General features: G+C 38.4%; 1 protein-coding gene across 4 annotated transcripts in view; it reads left to right on the plus strand.

The window, feature by feature from the left end:
* Nucleotides 1-17,676, plus strand: part of LOC124805363 (putative epidermal cell surface receptor) — a 428,974-nt gene extending 411,298 nt beyond the window's left edge. For all 4 annotated transcript variants that reach the window (XM_047265922.1, XM_047265913.1, XM_047265930.1 and 1 more), the window contains one exon: nt 15,645-17,676. In XM_047265922.1, the coding sequence (XP_047121878.1) occupies nt 15,645-15,652 (8 nt within the window). In that variant the 3' untranslated portion in view covers nt 15,653-17,676. The remainder of the gene's footprint in view (nt 1-15,644) is intronic.
* Nucleotides 17,677-18,629: the final 953 nt, after the last annotated feature.

Here is an 18,629-nt window from a genome sequence, read left to right on the forward strand (position 1 = left end):
TTGAGTGGGTTTCGATGGACGACGTGTGTGTCTCGGTTGCATTGTCGATGTGTGAGAAGGTGACAAAAGTTACCAAAAAGCACGATTCACACAAGAGTCAGGAATTTACACACTAATTACACTTCCTGTACAATGCATCCAGATGCGGCACGATGCGAAGTCGATGGACGCCGAAATCCGACAAAGGGTTGCTGCATTGTTTGTCTATGGTGATGTTCCAGTACACATTTCTGGCATCGTAAGCGGCGTTTGTGAGCGTTGGGGTCACCAGTATGGGGATCGGGATGTTACATATGGTAATATCGAACCCAACATTAAGTATTTGGTCGTTTATAATGAATTAACTTTATTTTATCCTGTTGGTACAAACACATCCGCTTGAATACAGAGTCAGAACACACTGAGATTAACAGTTTTCAAAGAAGTTCGTTCTCAAAGATGAGGCGGTCGACTCTTGCAGTCAATAACTGCCACACATGGATCCATAATACCTCACACAATCCTATTGATTAACAGTCCACTACCTCACAACTCTAAATGTCCTGCCCCCATGAGTTTCCCTAGCTCATAGCACCTAGCAACCACTACTATGTATTGTACACTGAGCATATCCAATATAAACCCACTCTCTGAAAATATGGTTCTGGTTCGATGTCCTCTTTACAGCAGGTATGTCACTGTGTTTTTTTTGCATCTAAACAGCTGTGGGGTGCATGTGCTCCTACTTTTTGCAGTCTCATGAGTTGGGCATACAGTGGCTACCCCAATCTGACATTGCTGAAACTCACCCTAGGTCACACCACGTGTTGATCCCCATCTTCTGCCAGTAGTAGCAACCTTCCTATCACTTGTACAAATTTTCCAACTGCCACTAACTTCACCGGATAAGTATGCATCATGTGGCCCTTAAAGACTGTATGCTTGCTTGCTTGCTACCAGTATCTTTACTGATGTGTACAACGGTGTGTTATCTGTCATTACACCCACCATAGCACCATAGTAATAGAATGGCCAATTCTGGCTGTTCAGCTCCACTACCGGCTGTGTTTCTGGCAGTAATTCTCCTTACATTTTCACAACCATTTTTGATACTGCTCAGGTAACTGCCCCACCCCATATACTATCACCTAGTGACTGCAACAGTCTTGTATCATTATTCTTGCATCTACTACTTGCATCCACGTTTGCACCACTTCCAAATCCCAGTTTAGAGTGCTTGCTGAGGCTCTGGTAAATTCATTATCATCATGTAAAAAACTAAAACTATACTGGAGGAACCAACATTTCAGCCATGATTACAGTGATCTTCTTCTGGGTCTACTGATGTAACCATGGTGGAAACGTTGATTCCCGTAGCATAATTTTTTATATTACATTGTGGTACGATCTTCAGAAAACTTTTATGTCAACAAGTATTTGTTGTTTAACATGCTGCTCTTAAAGTTCACAATCTGTGCGGAATGCCCCTCCACAGTCCACTGACCCCTTTCCAGCCTCTGCAGTTTTATTCAATTTGTTATATCGAAATCACATGCTGTCCTGAAGATGGTCTTCAGTATTCTATCCCCAGCATCAAACCATCCTCTTTTCACTCTCCTGGACTCATGCAGTACCCCTCAGATCACCTCCTGGATCTGCTCCTTTAGTCGTGCTTATGTTCCAAGCAAGTTCCTGTTCTCTTTTGAGACATTTCTTGGTCTCACACTATCTGCTAACTGTTGTAACCCCTGATAACACCTCCTCCAGCCTCCTATTTTCATTCTGCAACTCCTACACATTAAACACTAAACTTAATAACCATATGTGACTGGATAACAGCATTTCTGGTTGTCTGGAAAATAGAACTACACTCTCTAGGTGGTGATCTTGCAGCGCCCTTGCTCCGTGCCCCAGTGAAGAAGTACAGCACTGCCAATACCAGTATTCATCATTTCCAGCCTTCCTTCCATATAGCAACTTGAGGACAGATCATCTTCTCTTCCCTCAGAAGCCTGCTGTCTCTGAACAGCATATCTTAATACACTAACAGTAAATCCTACCCTAACATAGGCATACTCGTATAACCTTATCTAAAACAACTTTAATGCCCTACATTCTACACAAAACAACAATACTTAGAAATCATAAAATCACAATACATATCAGTTACCTTTTTGGTCTCAATGCATACTGAGCATTCGGTATCTGGATCTCACTCTCCTGCTGCTCATCTATCTGCTTCTTCTTCATCTTTGCCTCTTTCCTCGCTAAACTGCTGTTGGTTGCTAAACTGTCTCACACTCTTTATTGGCACTCTGTGTTGCTTGCCACTCCCCTAGATCTTGATGTAGTGTTTGTACTGCTGATATTTTCCTGCTCAGCCTCTCACGGATTTGCCTCTGATGCACCCTTGAATGGTTTAAATGATACCATTCACAATTGTTCACCTACTTGGCAGCTGCAGCTGTACATTTAGTAGTGGTGTGGTTTGAATTACTGTAGTACAGGCCCTTGTGCCGTGTTACAAACTTTTTCGTTTCTCCCTTTGGAGCATATGGGCTCGACAGTGTGATTGATTGGCCTACTTTATACTGAAGTAATATCTCCACTAGCTTCAGTGCCTCTTCCTGCTTCTCCAGTGCCTTACTATTTGCTCCATGGACCCTTCTTCACATTTCCCTCATCATTTCTGCAAATTCTTGGACCAATCCCCCCTTCCTGCCTCTTTCCTGGCTACTCATGTTGAATGGTGATGGCATCTTCTTCCCATAAGCTGTGTTAGTGTGCATTTTGGAGTTTTACACACTCACTACAAAGGTCAGATGTGTGTCCCAGCCTGAATGCTGCAGTCACATAATAATAAAGCCTCCTTCTATTTGTCTGATGAACTTGTTCCATCAGTTTATTGGCATGTGGATGAAATGGACTAGTTCTCAATGATTTTACTTTTGACAATCATCACAACTCCTTCATCGGCTTCAACATGAAGTACATCCCTTGGTTCATAATTATTGTCCCCAGCACTCCAAACTTCAGTAGCCACCTATTAACCAATTCCTGCATGATTGTGACTGCCTGCTGGTCCAGCATCATCTTGTTGTAATGAGAAAACTGGTCTCTTATGGTTAGCACAAAACGATTACATGCTGGTGTTTGGCTGAATGTGCCTAACATGTTCACCCCAATGAAACTAAATGGTTCCATTTCTTCTGGCAACCTCTATAACAGTATCTGCTTCTGATTTAAATCTGCCCTCTTTGTAAAATCAACACAATTTCTGACATATTAATGGACATCATTCTTCCTTCCCTTCCACCAGTACTTTTCTGCCACTCTCCAAGTCATTGTTCTACATCCCCAAGCACCGGTAAAATGTGATCATGCATTTCATGTAGTATTTCTTGCTTCAAGTCGGTTTGCACCACCACCCATGGTCCTAATTTCATTTCTCTACACAATAACCGGTCTTGTATGCAAACTGCTGTTTGTTGCCCTACTGTTACAGCATGTGCTGCTTGCGACTACCCAAGATCCTGAACTACTGCTTTTAGTGTTGCTATCTTCCTGCTTAACCCATCTGCATTGCAGTGTTTCTTCCCTGGTTTGTGGTTTACTTCATACTGAAATTCACTGAGTTTTAATGCCTATCTCATCAGTCTACTGGATGGGTCCTTCAAATGTAGTAACCACTTCAAAGCTGCATTCTCTGTCACTACCATGAACTTCCTACATCATACTAAGCATTTCCCTCTCTGTCACAGAATAATTTCTCTCTGTTGCATTCAATTGTCCTGATAGAAAGGCAACAGGATGTTCTTGACCATTAATCTCTTGGCTCAAAACACATCCAAGAGCATGTCTCAATGCATCACATTACAGTATGAAAGTCTGCTTACACCACCACCACATATGATGTGAACACCTCTTTTAATTCGACAAATGCTCCCTGAAATTCTTCCAACTACATAAACTTAACACCCTTCTTCAATGATTGCATAAATGGGCTTGCAGTATACACAAACCTCTTCATTACCTATCTATAATAATGTGTGAGGCCCAAAAAACATTGTGACTCCTTGGTTGTTTCTGGTACTGGAAAATCTTCCACTGCTTGCACTATTCTAGGATCAGTTCTTATGCCATCCTTACTAATCACATGCCATATACAGTTGGCTACTTCTTGTGCAGAGTGACATTTCTCCACACTTATTGTCAAATGAGCCACTTGTGTCCTCTTGAACACTTCAAAGAGTCACTGCCTATGCTCTTGCATATTCCTTGAAAAGACAGTTATGTCATCAAGATACACCAGACACTCACAAGCTTTTAATCCTTTCAGCACTCTGTCCAGTAAACACTGGAATGTTGCCAGTGCATTTTTTAACCCAGAAGGATCCTTCTGTATTGATAGTGTCCCCAAGATGCACAATGCCATTTTTGGTTTTTTCTCCAGAACAACGTCAATGTGATGGTATCTACTCCTCAAGTCCATTGTAAAGAAGTACTGGCACTGCCCTGGATTATCTGTAATCTCTGTGATGTTCAGAACTGCGTAAGCATCTATCGTAATCTTACTATTCAAATGGCAATAATTGCAACAAAAGGGACACTTCTTCAAGCCATAGACTTCTTGGGTATTATCACAATTCCCAGTTTGCATGGGCTACTACTCACTTCTGTTGTCCTGTCAGCCAAATGTTGATTTGTAAATTCCCCCAAAACTGGTGGCAGTTATCATGGTATTCTGTATGGGCTTTGATGCACCAGTGCTTCATTCCTTGTGAGAATCCTGTGTTGTTTTACTGGCATAGCAGGAAATGGGCCTTGTGGATAAACAGATCCTTTCTGTCCCCTGTAATTGCTTCAGTTTGTTATGACATGCAGTCTTAGCAGCACCCTATGCCCTCTTATAGTCCACACCCTCTGTGTGAGAATCTTCCTCATTTAGAATCTCCAATGTAGCCAACAATGTCCTTCTCAAGAACTTAACCTCCTTAGCACCAAAATTACCCACTTTGGAAGGTACTACCTTCTCTCTGCCCCTATCTTTTATATGTATAATACTACATTTCACCAAAGAACATGCTGCACCCAGTACCTCACTATCCTACAGCAGTTCCACTATACACAACTTACCACTTTGCAAGACAAGCTCCACATTCAGTCATAGCAACTGTCTGATGCCACTTGACACACAATCATGCAAATTAAGCCTTAATGTCATTGTTTGCACTGTAACTGGATTTCCTGCACATTACACTCATCATGACAGATCAACAATGACAACAGATTCCCCTTGCCAGAACATCTTTCCACTAAGCTCCACTATAAGTCATCAATGATTAATTATGGCATGCAGAAAGTCTACTGCTGGCTTATATGAGACACCATATCCACATATTGCTTAAACTTGGTTGTCTCAAACAAAAAATTCATCGTTACTGTCCTCAGTGGTTGTATATCATTACCCCTGTTCCACACAACTTGTAGCACGGTGGGTTCTAACACCTCCAACCCACAAACTCTCTCGAGGCCATTGAAACGTGTCTTCCCTCCACCCCCCCACCCCCACCCCCATGTCACACCTGCAAGGGCACATTCTGCCACTGCATTTGTTTTTACTGCATTTATATTTACTGTGAACTTCTTCCATCGGCTCTAGGGTACTTCTTACGTCCCAGACCACCTCTGTAACCCTGCTGCTAACCCACACCATGCCTGCTACTATACATCTTAAGTCATCTGGAGTCCATTCCATCCATATTACCCCTCTGTGGCTGGTAGCTCTGTCTCTGTATGTGCCCTGTACAACCACAATGAAAACATTTTATATTCAACACACACGTTTCTCTGATCCCTTATATCTGTTGACACATCAGTTTCCTCATACTCCAATGCTAATCTAGCTGCTGTACAGTGATCGTAAGATTCCCCAAAGCACACTATCCTAGACCTCTCTGGTCTGCAACACCTCTGTGCACTGCACTAATGATTTTGCTTCCGCTTTTAAATGAACCAAGGCTACCTATAAAATTGTTTATCAGACCAATCCCATATGTTAACTAATGACATCATATCCTCCACAAATGCTAACGCATCCTCATACAACCTACCAGCAAAGAGAGAAACAAGGCTAGCAACTGCTGGATCCACTCCTAGGATCAGAATACCAGGTCACCAATTTTTTTAAACCTAGTGCTGGTCTGGAGCAGGTGACAGAGGATTTAGGATCACTTTGCAAAGATTTCACTAAGGAAGACACCGTGGTTATAGTGGGTGGGGCAGGTAACAGTATTGACAGAGATCCTGGGTACAGCGTAGAGTGTGACCTGGCGAAGATTGCATCAGCATCGAGGCATACCAGTGTTGAGTTTGTATCTGTTCTTGGGCGCCATGACCGACCTCATTTGAACTCTTCTGTCAAGAGAGTTAATTTGGAGCTGGAACGGCTGCTCATGTCGGGTGCGGGGTCACACATTGGTGTGGTTCATGTTGATTCTATCAGTAGGTGGGATTATACTAGGCATGGCCTTCACCTCAACAGGAAGGGGAAGGGTAAATTGGCTGGGGAAATAGCAAGAAAGTTAAAGGGGGGAGGCACTGTCATGAGTGGTAAAATACCAGTGGTTATAGGATTCAGAAAAGACCCTTTTTTAGGGTAGGGAGGACAGAAAGAAAACAAATTTTAAGAGAAGTTAGAACTGAGACAAACCTTCAGTTTGAGAAAGAAATCAAAAAACATAATTCCAGCTTATTACATCAACATAAACAGCCATTGGTTAAGAATTTTCAACTGTCAGCAGATATTTTAACTCCACCCAATTTTAAGTCAGTCAATGTGAAATGTCAGCTATCTTTATTGCATCAAAATATTCGAGGACTGAGAAATAAAATTAATGAATTAACTATCTGCATAGATGAATTAGAGTCTTCAAACCCAGCTGACATAATCTGCCTCTCTGAACATCATGTGACCACTGGTATAGAACTTTTAAGTGTTACAGGGTTTAGGTTAGCATCTCATTTTTGTAGATCAGAAATGGAGAAAGGAGGAGTTGCCACATTCATCAGGAACTGTCATAAATTTAAGAACATAGACATTCATAAATTTTGCCTAGAACAGCATATGGAAGCATGTGCAACAGAATTAGATTTTCACAAAAAATCTTTCATAATATTAAGTGTATATCGAGCACCTGCAGGTAACTTTAATCTGTTTGTAAACCACCTTGAAGCTGTACTGGCCCATTTAACAACCAAAAACAAAGAAATAGTGGTTGCTGGTGATTTCAATGTAGATTTCCTTAAAGACTCTCCCAATAAGAACCTATTTGAGTTAGTAACACTATCATTCAACTTAATTCCCACAGTAAAGTTCCCCACTAGGATAACCACTTGCTCACAAACAGCCATTGATAATATCTTTATAGAAAAGTCAAATGAACAAAATTATATTACAAAACCAATAGTCAATGGCCTCTCAGACCATGACATGCAGTTCCTTCTTTTAAATGTTAATACTGAACAGGATATAAAATCTGTTAAATCTGAGCTCAAGAGGGTAATCAGTAAGCCAAAAATTGATTATTTTAGGACACTCCTCAGAGACATTCACTGGACTGATGTTTACAGTGCTCATGGCATGAATGAAAAATATAACATTTTTGCTAATAAAGTGCTTACCTTATTTGAACACTGCTTTCCCCCAAAACTTACCAAGGTTAGAGCAAAGTCTACAAAGAAGCCATGGATTACTCGAGGAATAGGGGTATCTTGTAAAACAAAAAGAAAACTGTATCTGTCAATCCGAAACATTTCCAATGTTGATGCTATAGCACATTATAAGAAATACTGCAAAATATTAAAGACTGTAATACGGATGTCAAAGCAAATATATTACAAGGAAAAGATAGTCATATCAGATAACAAAATAAAGACAATATGGGATATAGTGAAGGAGGAGACCGGTAGAACCAGACATGAAGAGGAACAAATAGCATTAAGAGTAAATGATGCATTGGTGACAGATGTGTATAGTGTTGCAGAACTTTTTAACAAACATTTTATAACTGTTACTGAAAAGATGGGGTTGTCAGGTTCGGTAGATGCTGCTATGGATTACCTTAGACCAGACATTTCAAGTAACTTCCATAATATGAATTTGACCCTCACTACCCCAACAGAAATAACGTCCATCATAAAATCTTTAAAATCAAAAACATCTAGTGGGTATGATGAAATATCAACAAAGTTAATTAAAGAATGTGATTCTGAGCTAAGTAACATATTAAGCTATCTGTGTAACCAGTCGTTTATCAGTGGAATATTTCCCGAATGGCTGAAATATGCTGAAGTTAAGCCACTGTTTAAGAAGGGAGATAAAGAAATAGCATCAAATTTCCGTCCAATTTCACTGTTGCCAGCATTCTCAAAAATTTTCGAAAAAGTAATGTACAGTCGTCTTTATAACCATCTTATCTCAAATAACATACTGTCAAAGTCACAGTTTGGATTTCTAAAAGGTTCTGATATTGAGAAGGCTATCTACACTTACAGTGAAAATGTACTTAATTCATTAGACAAAAAATTGCAGGCAACTGGTATATTTTGTGATCTGTCAAAGGCATTTGACTGTGTAAATCACAATATCCTTTTAAGTAAACTAGAATATTATAGTGTAACAGGAAATGCTGCAAAATGGTTCAAATCTTATATCTCTGGCAGGAAACAAAGGGTGTTATTAGGAAAGAGACATGTATCAAGCTATCAGGCATCATCCAACTGGGAACTAATTACATGTGGGGTCCCACAAGGTTCCATTTTGGGGCCCTTACTTTTTCTTGTGTATATCAATGACCTTTCATCAGTAACATTACCAGATGCCAAGTTTGTTTTGTTTGCTGATGATACAAACATTGCAATAAATAGCAAATCAAGTGTAGTCTTAGAAAGATCAGCCAATAAAATATTTGTGGACATTAATCACTGGTTCCTAGCCAATTCTTTGTCACTAAACTTTGAAAAAACACACTACATGCAGTTCAGAACTTGTAAGGGGTGTCCCAAGAGTATATGTCTAACATATGATGACAAGAAGATAGAAGAAGTGGACGGTGTTAAATTCTTGGGATTACAGCTTGATAATAAATTCAACTGGGAGGAGCACACCACAGAACTGCTGAAGCGTCTTAACAAATCTCTGTTTGCAATGCGAATTTTGTCAGACATAGGGGATATAAAAATGAAAAAGCTGGCATACTATGCTTACTTTCATTCCATAATGTCATATGGGATTATTTTCTGGGGTAATTCATCAAGCTAAGCTAAAGTTTTCCGGGCACAAAAACGTGCAGTAAGAATTATATGTGGTGTGAACTCAAGAACATCCTGCAGAAGCCTGTTTAGGGAACTAGGGATACTAACTACAGCTTCCCAATATATTTATTCCTTAATGAAATTTGTCATTAAAAATATATCACTTTTTCAAACCAACAGCTCAATTCATGGAATCAATACTAGAAATAAGAATAATCTTCACAAGGATTTAAAGTCACTTAGTCTTGTACAAAAAGGTGTGCATTATTCAGGAACACACATTTTCAATAACTTGCCAGCAGCCATAAAAAGCTTAACAACCAATGAAATTCAGTTTAAGAGAAGCCTAAAGGATTTATTGGTGGCCAACTCCTTCTACTCCATTGATGAATTTCTTAGGAAAACCAACTGATTTGTATATAAGTACAACATAACTTCTGCACAATTTCAGTGCAGTAATGTGTTCACTGAAAATTGTGTGTGTGTGTGTGTGTGTGTGTGTGTGTGTGTGTGTGTGTGTGTGTGTGCGTGCTTGTGTGTGTGTAAGTGTGTAAGTATAATCTAACTTCTGCACCATTTCAGTGCAGTAATGTGTTCATTGTAAATAAGTATTACAGTAGTTGTATTACATGTTTCTTACCTTATAAATAAATAAAAAACTTTTTTATTTTAAATTCAGTGCAATAGTATTTGTAAAATGACTCTTAGTGTTCATTAAAAAATGACGATCATTCCACTTGGGACCTGTGGAATGGTACATTAGCATATTTGTTTTAGTTGTAAATATTTGTCATGTATTGTTGTTTTTCTGACATGTTCCACATCCTGGAGAACCTCCTCACTACGGATCAATTGGAATGAAAGTAAATCTAATCTAATCTAAAAAGACTGTGACCTTAACACCTCTATTTACTCATTTTTCTCTACAACTTTACTACCTGAAACCACTTTCTCCACCCTTAATTGAGCTACATAGTCATGAATGACTGTACAAGCTTCCTCACTGGTGACACTATGTGTTTTTGATTTTGGCACTGCCTCTCCGTCACTCATCTTCGTGACTCAGAACTAATACATCAAAAACAACACAAAAATAACAATCCACCAGTAACCCACATAGAACATTCTGCAACTACCTATACTACCAACCTACTTCTTCTGTCTAATCCTGAGCCACCTGGACACTCTGTACTGCTTGACCATGTGCCCAAAGTGATTACATGTAAAGCAAACTGCTATTACAGACTTGGCATGTGGAGCAGAATGCCCAAGCAAATTGCACTGCATACAACACACAGGTACTAACCAATCACCCCTAGAATTCCCCTTAAACTGTGACAAAGTCAAATAGTTCCTTTGGTTTTACAAAAGTGACCCTTCTATTATCACGCCCTTAATCCTTGACCCCATGATTGTCACCACAAAAGAACAAAATAGTCTCACTGACCCCAAATGACAATACTGTAGGTTGTGGCTCAGACATTACACTGTGAGTGTAGCACACCCTCTGCTGTTGATTGTGGTGATGTTGGCACTGCTGACACCACTCTTAGGGGCTGGAGTACCCAGTGGAAACACTGTTGATAGTAAAGAATGGTTTTATTTTACTCCAGTACATGACCTCTCATAGCTCAATGAGGCAAACATGCCTCTCTCTCTCTCTCTCTCTCTCTCTCTCTCTCTCTCTCTCTCTCTCTCTCTCTCTCTCCCCTGACTTGCACTGATGATATATGGGTGGCATCTTACATGCTGGATGCTGAGCAGACACCTTACAATGCTGACAAGGGGCAGGCTTGCAGCATTTGGAGGCCTCAGCTGTTGACATCCTACTACTTCCCTCAGTGGTGTGAAATGCTGGTGGTCTCTCACTCTGCACACATCACTGCGGCAATGTGTGGAGATGGCTGTGCATAGGGTTTGATTAGCTGACCTCTGGAAAGAGTTGGATGGTGGCTGGCACTGAGGCATCAAGTCCTGCTAGGAAGTCAACATTGGTGGCAGTAGGCATGTATGGCAGGTCAACGGGGTGGTGGCATCAAGTCCTGTGAAGGACTTAGTGCTGGCAGCAGGTGCAGCCCAGTTTCAAATCAATGGCTGGTGCTGGTGATGCCCATAGATCTCACTGTCCAGTGTAACTCTGGTGTCATAGTGGTGCTGCTGGTCTCAAGTGACAAGAAGTCCCTCTGCCTCAAAATTCAGTGAAGACTGACCCACTGTATGATTCAGTTTACTGTTGTGCTTGGCTACCTTCATTTCGCAGTCCGCTTGCATGAGTGTCATTGTGATCCACATATCACCACACTGGTGCCTACAAGCCAGCAGCTGTGAATGCACTGTTCTATAGTGACTTTCTCAGTACTTCTTATTGATCTTGCTAAAGACTTATTACCTTTGCTCAAAGATTAGGTAGTGACACTACATTGTACAACTGCAACTTGCTCTTGAAGGAAGCATGGTAAATGTTTTGTTATGATAATACGAAGACAATGATTTGATTTGGGTCCAAAGAATATGTTTTGAAAGAAGCATGCCTACCAAAAGCTGAAAATAAAGATGATATATCTGGGAGAAAGTCATTTGAACGAGATGCACCTGAGTGGTACACAGAAGCACTAAAGAAACTTGTATAGGCATGCGTATTTAAATGCAGAGATACATAAACAGTCAGAATACGGCACTGCAGTCAGCAGTAGCTATATAAGACAAGTGTCTGACACAGCTGTTAGATTGGTTACTGCTGCTACAATGGTACGTTATCAAGATTTAAGTGAGTTTGAACATGATGTTATATTTGGCACATGAGTGATGGGATTCAGCGTCTTTGAGGTAGCAATGAAGTGGTAATTTTCCCATATTCAGTTTTATGAATTTTTCGTGAATATCAGGAATCCGCTAAAATATCAAATTTCTGACATTGCTGCAGATTGAAAAAGATCCTCCAAGAACGGGACCAATGACAGCTGAAGAGAATCATTCAGCATGACAGAAGTGCAACACTTCCACAAATGGCTGCAGATTTCAATGTTGGGCCATTAACAAATGTCAGCATGTGAACCTTTCAACAGAACATCATCGATATGGGCTTTTGAAGCTGAAGGCCCACTTGTGTACCCTTGATGATTGTACAACATGAAGCTTTATACTTTGCCTGGGGCCGTCAACACTAAATTTGGACTGTTAATGACTGGAAACACGTTGCCTGATGGGACAAGTCTCGTTTCAAATTGTATCAAGCGGATGGACATGACAGATATGAAGAAAACAACATGAATACATGACCCTGCATGTCAGCAGGGGACTCTTCAAACTGATGGAGGCTCTGTAATGGTGTGGGGTGTATAGAGTTGGAGTGATGTAAGCAGCCTGTTCGATCACCTGCATCCATTCATGTTCATTGTGCATTCTGACTGACTTGTGTAATTCCAGCAGGACAATGCAATGCCCCACACATCCAGAATTGCTACACACTGGCTCCAGGAACACTCTTCTGAGTTTAAACACTTCCACCGGCCACCAAACTCCCCAGACATGAACATTACTGAGCATATCTGGACGCCTTGCAAGGTTCTATTAAGCTTCTATCCAGAAGAGATTTCCACCGCTCATACTCTTATGGATTTATGGACAGCCCTGCAGGATTCATGGTATCAATTCCCTCCAGCACTACTTCGGACATTAGTTGAGTCTATGCCACATTGTGTTGTGGCACTTCTGCATGCTCACAGGGGTCCTACACAATATTAAGCAGGTGTACCAGTTTCTTTGGCTCTTCAGTGTTAATTAACCAATCTGTTTTATTTCAAGGAACAGACCAGAAAGCTTTGAATATTTGGTATTGCACTCCCTATGCTATAATGATGCTGCTAATGCTAAATGAAACATAAGCAAAAGAAGTATAAAGGGTGGATAGTATAAAAAGGCCATACCCATGCAGTGTATCTACTTGTAGGCTCTATATAAGGCACACATAGTTACAAGGTCTAAGGTTTTAACAAGTTTCTCTTTCTTTTATTTTCGTTTCTTGAACTGTACTGCCATGTAATCTATACTTATCTTGGACTCAGTTATCAATAATTTATTCATCCAATCATTGACACATTATGGATTAAAACCTTTAGGGATGTAGAATAAGTTAAAGACTATATCAGGAAGAAGGCATGTGTTATTTATTGCTCTGATATTTTTCATCACTTATCATCATAAAAATACCTACTAATGGGATATTAACCAAGCACTCGAAGTGACTTTAACAAACAGTGTTACTCAACCAACCCCTTGGGGCAAATTTATTAGTGTAAAGGTAACTTATTGGTTCTACTTTTTACCTATTTTTTTAAAAATTTTATTTTGGTATTTGGTCTCCATCCAGACTATTAGTTAACGTTATTCAAGCCTGTCACTGTTTATACTTAAATTTGATTCTCAGTGCTCCCTATCACATGGATAAATATGGCTAGGCCACTTCTTGAAATGTAGTAGGAAAAATAAAATCATGAATTACTGTACAAAAATTTTCTGCTTCCCTAGTTAAGCTTCTCAGCCATTTTGGACTACCAGTCATTTATTTCACAGTTACATAAGTATTCTAATATCTTTCAAGTAAAAGCAAAAAAAGAAGTTCAGATATATTAAATATCCAGCACTTTCTGTAAATACTGCCTTACTGTCTATAATCTCATTGCATTTTTCAATAAAGGAACATTATCACTGGATTTAAGTTCAGTAGTTCATGTCATATTAATGTCATCTAGAAGACTAACGTTTCTGAAATTAAAGACAAGTATAGAACTTATGTAAAGTGTGATTACTGTCTGATATCCTTCCTTTCTCTTTTCTTAGTTAATTTTTCTTCAAATAAGTGATGTATGAGTGTCATTTGGAAAGTAAAAAACGTTTTGACCATGACCCCCACCACCATCACCAACCAACGACTGAACTTGGTACTCATCTGCTTCAATTTGGCAGCAGCTACCATCCAATATAGTTGCTGACTACTTAGCTGTGTGACTTTAAAATGTGTGACAAAATTGAAACTCCTGCCAAGTGTGAGGTGTGCAGTGTTATCCACTTTTGAAATGTGCAAAAAGTCTGGCCTATCTAAATTTGTAGATGGATAACTGAGGTTTCCAGTAATGTGATGAACAAAGTGTCAGTTTGAAAGTAATGTATCATGTTCAATCGCAGACTAAAAATATTCACAATGGAGATCGCTCAGGCTGTCCCTCAATGGTGACTGATACACTCAAAGCAAGGATTGAAACAAAAATCCAAGAAGATAGGCATTTCACAATTTAATGGACTGCACTCTTTCTTTGCAGTCATTTCAACAATTGTGTTTTATGACGTTGTTAGTGCAGATCTGGGCTATAAAACAGTGTGCCAATTGGTTTCCTCAATTTGGTTACACAAACATGAAACAAAACAAATGCCAGCTGCATTGACATTTCTCAGATGTACGAAAAGGATGGTGTTGAATTTTAGAATCACATCGTCCCTGGTGGTGAGACTTGGATATCACATTTCGCACCTGAAACAAAGTGCCAATCTATGGAATGGCATTATTTGCAATCACCAATGAAACAAAAAAAAATTTTAAACCATAAAGATTGTGGCTACGGTGTTTCAATATTGTAAGGGTATTCTGCTCATCGACTACATGCCTAGAGATGAGACCCTAAATGTAGCGGCCTACTGTCTAACACTTCAGTGACTTCACCATGCCATTATAAACAAGCGCCATGGAGTGATAACTAGTGGAGTCATCCTCTTTCACAATAATGCATGTCCACATGCAGCAGGAGTGACACAGGACATGCTTCAGCAGTTTCATTGGGAGAAGTTTCAACATCGGCCATACAGTCTGGACTCAGCCCCAGACTTAATCCCCAAACTGAAATATTTTTTTGAGTGGACAATGCTACAGAAGTGATGATAAACTTAAAGAAGTCATTAGTCAGTCGTTCAACAACTTAATGGCAACTGAGTATGTGGGAGGCATAGAAAAGTAGCCTGGGTGTCAAATTGTATGTAAAATACAGTTTCATTTAATTATATCATACAAAAATATCTGTAGAAAAGAGAAATTCTTTACTTTCCGAATGACTCATAGTATTAGTAATTTACACATCCTCATGACTCTATGGACTGTAACTTGTAAATACTGTATCAACTTACAGTTGTGAAAGTTAAGCGTATGATGCAGTGACAGTTTCATTATTTTTCATGCATTTTCACATTATGGAATTTTTTTCAATACTCAAGGTGAAAATTAAGTAATTTTTATCTGTATTTAATTGTGTGTGTTTGTCATTATATTTAAAATCATGTATGAAATGTTTTTAACATTTCAGACCTGTGACAGTACTGGACCTGCAACCAATGGAAATTCAGTAACGAGGTCAGAAGCACCATAAGGAGACAATGACCTCAAATATGAAGACTGAATGTGAACCACAGCAAATATTTGTTGAGTATGTTCATATATGATAAGTGAGTGCAAAATGTTGACAGGATTCTGTTCATAACAAATCCGGATCCTTTTAGCAAAACTATTACTTGAACAATGATCAAAGTGTCCTAGTGCTAAGTGAACAGAGTCAATTTTGTGGACAAGAGACAAGATCTGTTCATGCTGATACAACTTGCCTTTGAAATTATATTTTCCTGTGCAATACTTCCATCTTTGGTATTTTAGGATATAATGACTTACATTTGAGTCTCCACATGAGGAAGTCTTGATACATAATGCATTAAGAATACCATCTCAAGATACAATATGCATAACAGGCATATCTGAGAGTATTATTTTATATGCAGAGCTCTTTCGAAATTATCATTCCTAATTTTAGAATACTTTGGTTAATCAGCTAACACCCAAGGCAGTACAGTGCACTTCCTTGCCTGTTCTTCTTTTTCTTTATGAATAAGAACACACATTTACTTCTGTATATTCACTCATTGTAATATCAGACCTTAATAATATGCTATCGGTTTACAGAGCATATATGTAACATTCATGGTTAAAACCATACTGCAGTTTGTGTGGGAGTAGTTTTCAGGTGAGAATTTAATTTGAACATAGTCAAAAAGAACATGTATTAAAATATTGTACAGCATTGTGTTGATAAGTTGTATAAAAACATTGAAAGATAATTATATTGCGCTTGCATTGTAAATATGGAGCAGGTATCATTCTATATTTTTAAATTATTGAAAAACTTGAATTCAAATAACATTATTGTATGTATGTATATATGCCTTCCTTCCTGATTCAAGTAATCAATAATTTTAGCATGTGATACATCCTTGATCATTCTCTTCATACATGAAAATCAAGATATAGTTTCCTTCACTGGGTTTTTCGTAGCAGTGTTTAGCACACTTAGAGTAAGATGTCGAAAATTATTAAAAATTTAAACAATTATTGTTTTCATTATTGATCTTCTAGAATTCAGAAATGTTGTCATCCATTACTAGATATCAAACATATACAAAAAGACAATATTTCCATTGGAAATGATTCTTTAAGAAATATTCAGACAAAAAAATTGTAGAGTGCACAAATCAGTTGTTTGAAGATAAACAGTTTATTTCAGTGCAGATCAAAGTTAATGCTAATTGGTAACCAGAGTATTTCATTTGATAAACATCATTAGAAATACTGGTTAACAATAATGTATATGATCTCAAAATGAAAAAGAAAGAGTATAAAAAAAGAAGTATTGGATCTTTAATCTCTGGGGCAGTTCCACTGATTGAATTTTGTCAACAAAACTGTCTCAACTGGCTTAAACATTACGTTTTCATAAGCTACGATTGATTGAGCAAGTAACAATTATTAAATCACAAAAATCTGCAACTCTCCTGCTGTAAGCACACATAGTGCTAATAGAAAAAAAAACTTCGTTCTGAATCAAAAATTTGTATTACACACTTCCCCCACAGAATAATCTCTCCATTGATGTGGCAAGAGAAACGAACCAAAACTGTAGAAATATGAAATCTTTAAACAATTTTCCTATTTATCATTTATATAGGAAGAGTAACACTGTATAGTCTTGCCTACCATGAGGAGGTCAGATGGCAATTTACGAAGAACTTTTGATGTTAAACAGTATTTTTGCTATGTTGCTTGTATGTTACTATACTGAAAATTTTTTTTATTTAATCTTATTTTCATTTCATGTGCCAAAGACAATAAATCTTCAGTATCATCCATGTGATCTTAATCATTTTACTCAATAACTTTTTTACTTTCTATGTGTTTCATTTATAAGTGAAGACCATACAAAATGTTTAAATTTAGATAATATTTAAAGGAAAAGAAATCAATACATGTCCATAACTTCTAACAAATTTGTATTCTACATTCAGTTGTGTCAGTCTGTTTATTGCTCATATATTTATAGAAGTTTTCATAGTCTGTATATATTTTGAAATAATAAAATTACTTAAAACAAATGGGAATTACTTCAGTCAGTCAAGCGACTGTATAATTAGTGACAGATCAAAGCCATAGCAAACAGCAAACCATACTCCTCTAATTCATTTCTGCAGCTCTCCTCATGTATCCTCAAGGAAATTAATGATTAAATACATGTCACCAATACAAAACAAACACAGGGTGACCACCAAACCTTGAAACCTGGGAAAAAGCCTCGAATTTGAAAAAAAAACTAGGAAAGACCTTGAATTTCTGCAGGAAACCAGGATTTTTTTCATAATATTCATCACATTATTTTTGTACACGAAAATATTTTTAAATCAATTTATGGTCATTTTAAGAAGCATTCAAATAATAGGCTATTTTGACATTATCCTCAAGGTCTTCTTCCATACAACTCGATGTAATTTCTTTCCCAACATGGCTCTCTGTTCAAGAGACATGATGTTATTGAAATGTTTGGGCGAAATTGCAGCTTGAATGAAAGACTTACTGTATCTAAACTAAATTCTCACATTTCAATAAATGACCCACACTAATGTATATTAGACACCACCTTAGTATGAGATCCATTCATCACAAGTAAGTTTTCTTTTCCTTGATTCTGTTGGAAAATCTCTTCTAGGAAGCACACACTTGGGAGCCTTGGTACTGATATTTTTTTAATGCGAGTTTTTAACATGCTGATTGCCAGCAAAAAAAGATGTGAGCACAGCTTCAAAAATATGTGAATTCAGCGTAAACGCAGGTTTTACTCAGTTCTTGATTATTCCTTAATAGCAATTTTTTAAACAGACCCGCCACGGTAGCCGAGAGCTCTAACGCGCTGCTTCCTGGACTTGGGTAGGCGTGCCGGCCCCGGATCGAATCTGTCCGGTGGACTAATGATGAG

The sequence above is a fragment of the Schistocerca piceifrons genome, chromosome 1, assembly GCF_021461385.2.
Source record: "Schistocerca piceifrons isolate TAMUIC-IGC-003096 chromosome 1, iqSchPice1.1, whole genome shotgun sequence".
In the NCBI taxonomy this organism is placed as follows: Eukaryota; Metazoa; Arthropoda; class Insecta; order Orthoptera; family Acrididae; genus Schistocerca; species Schistocerca piceifrons.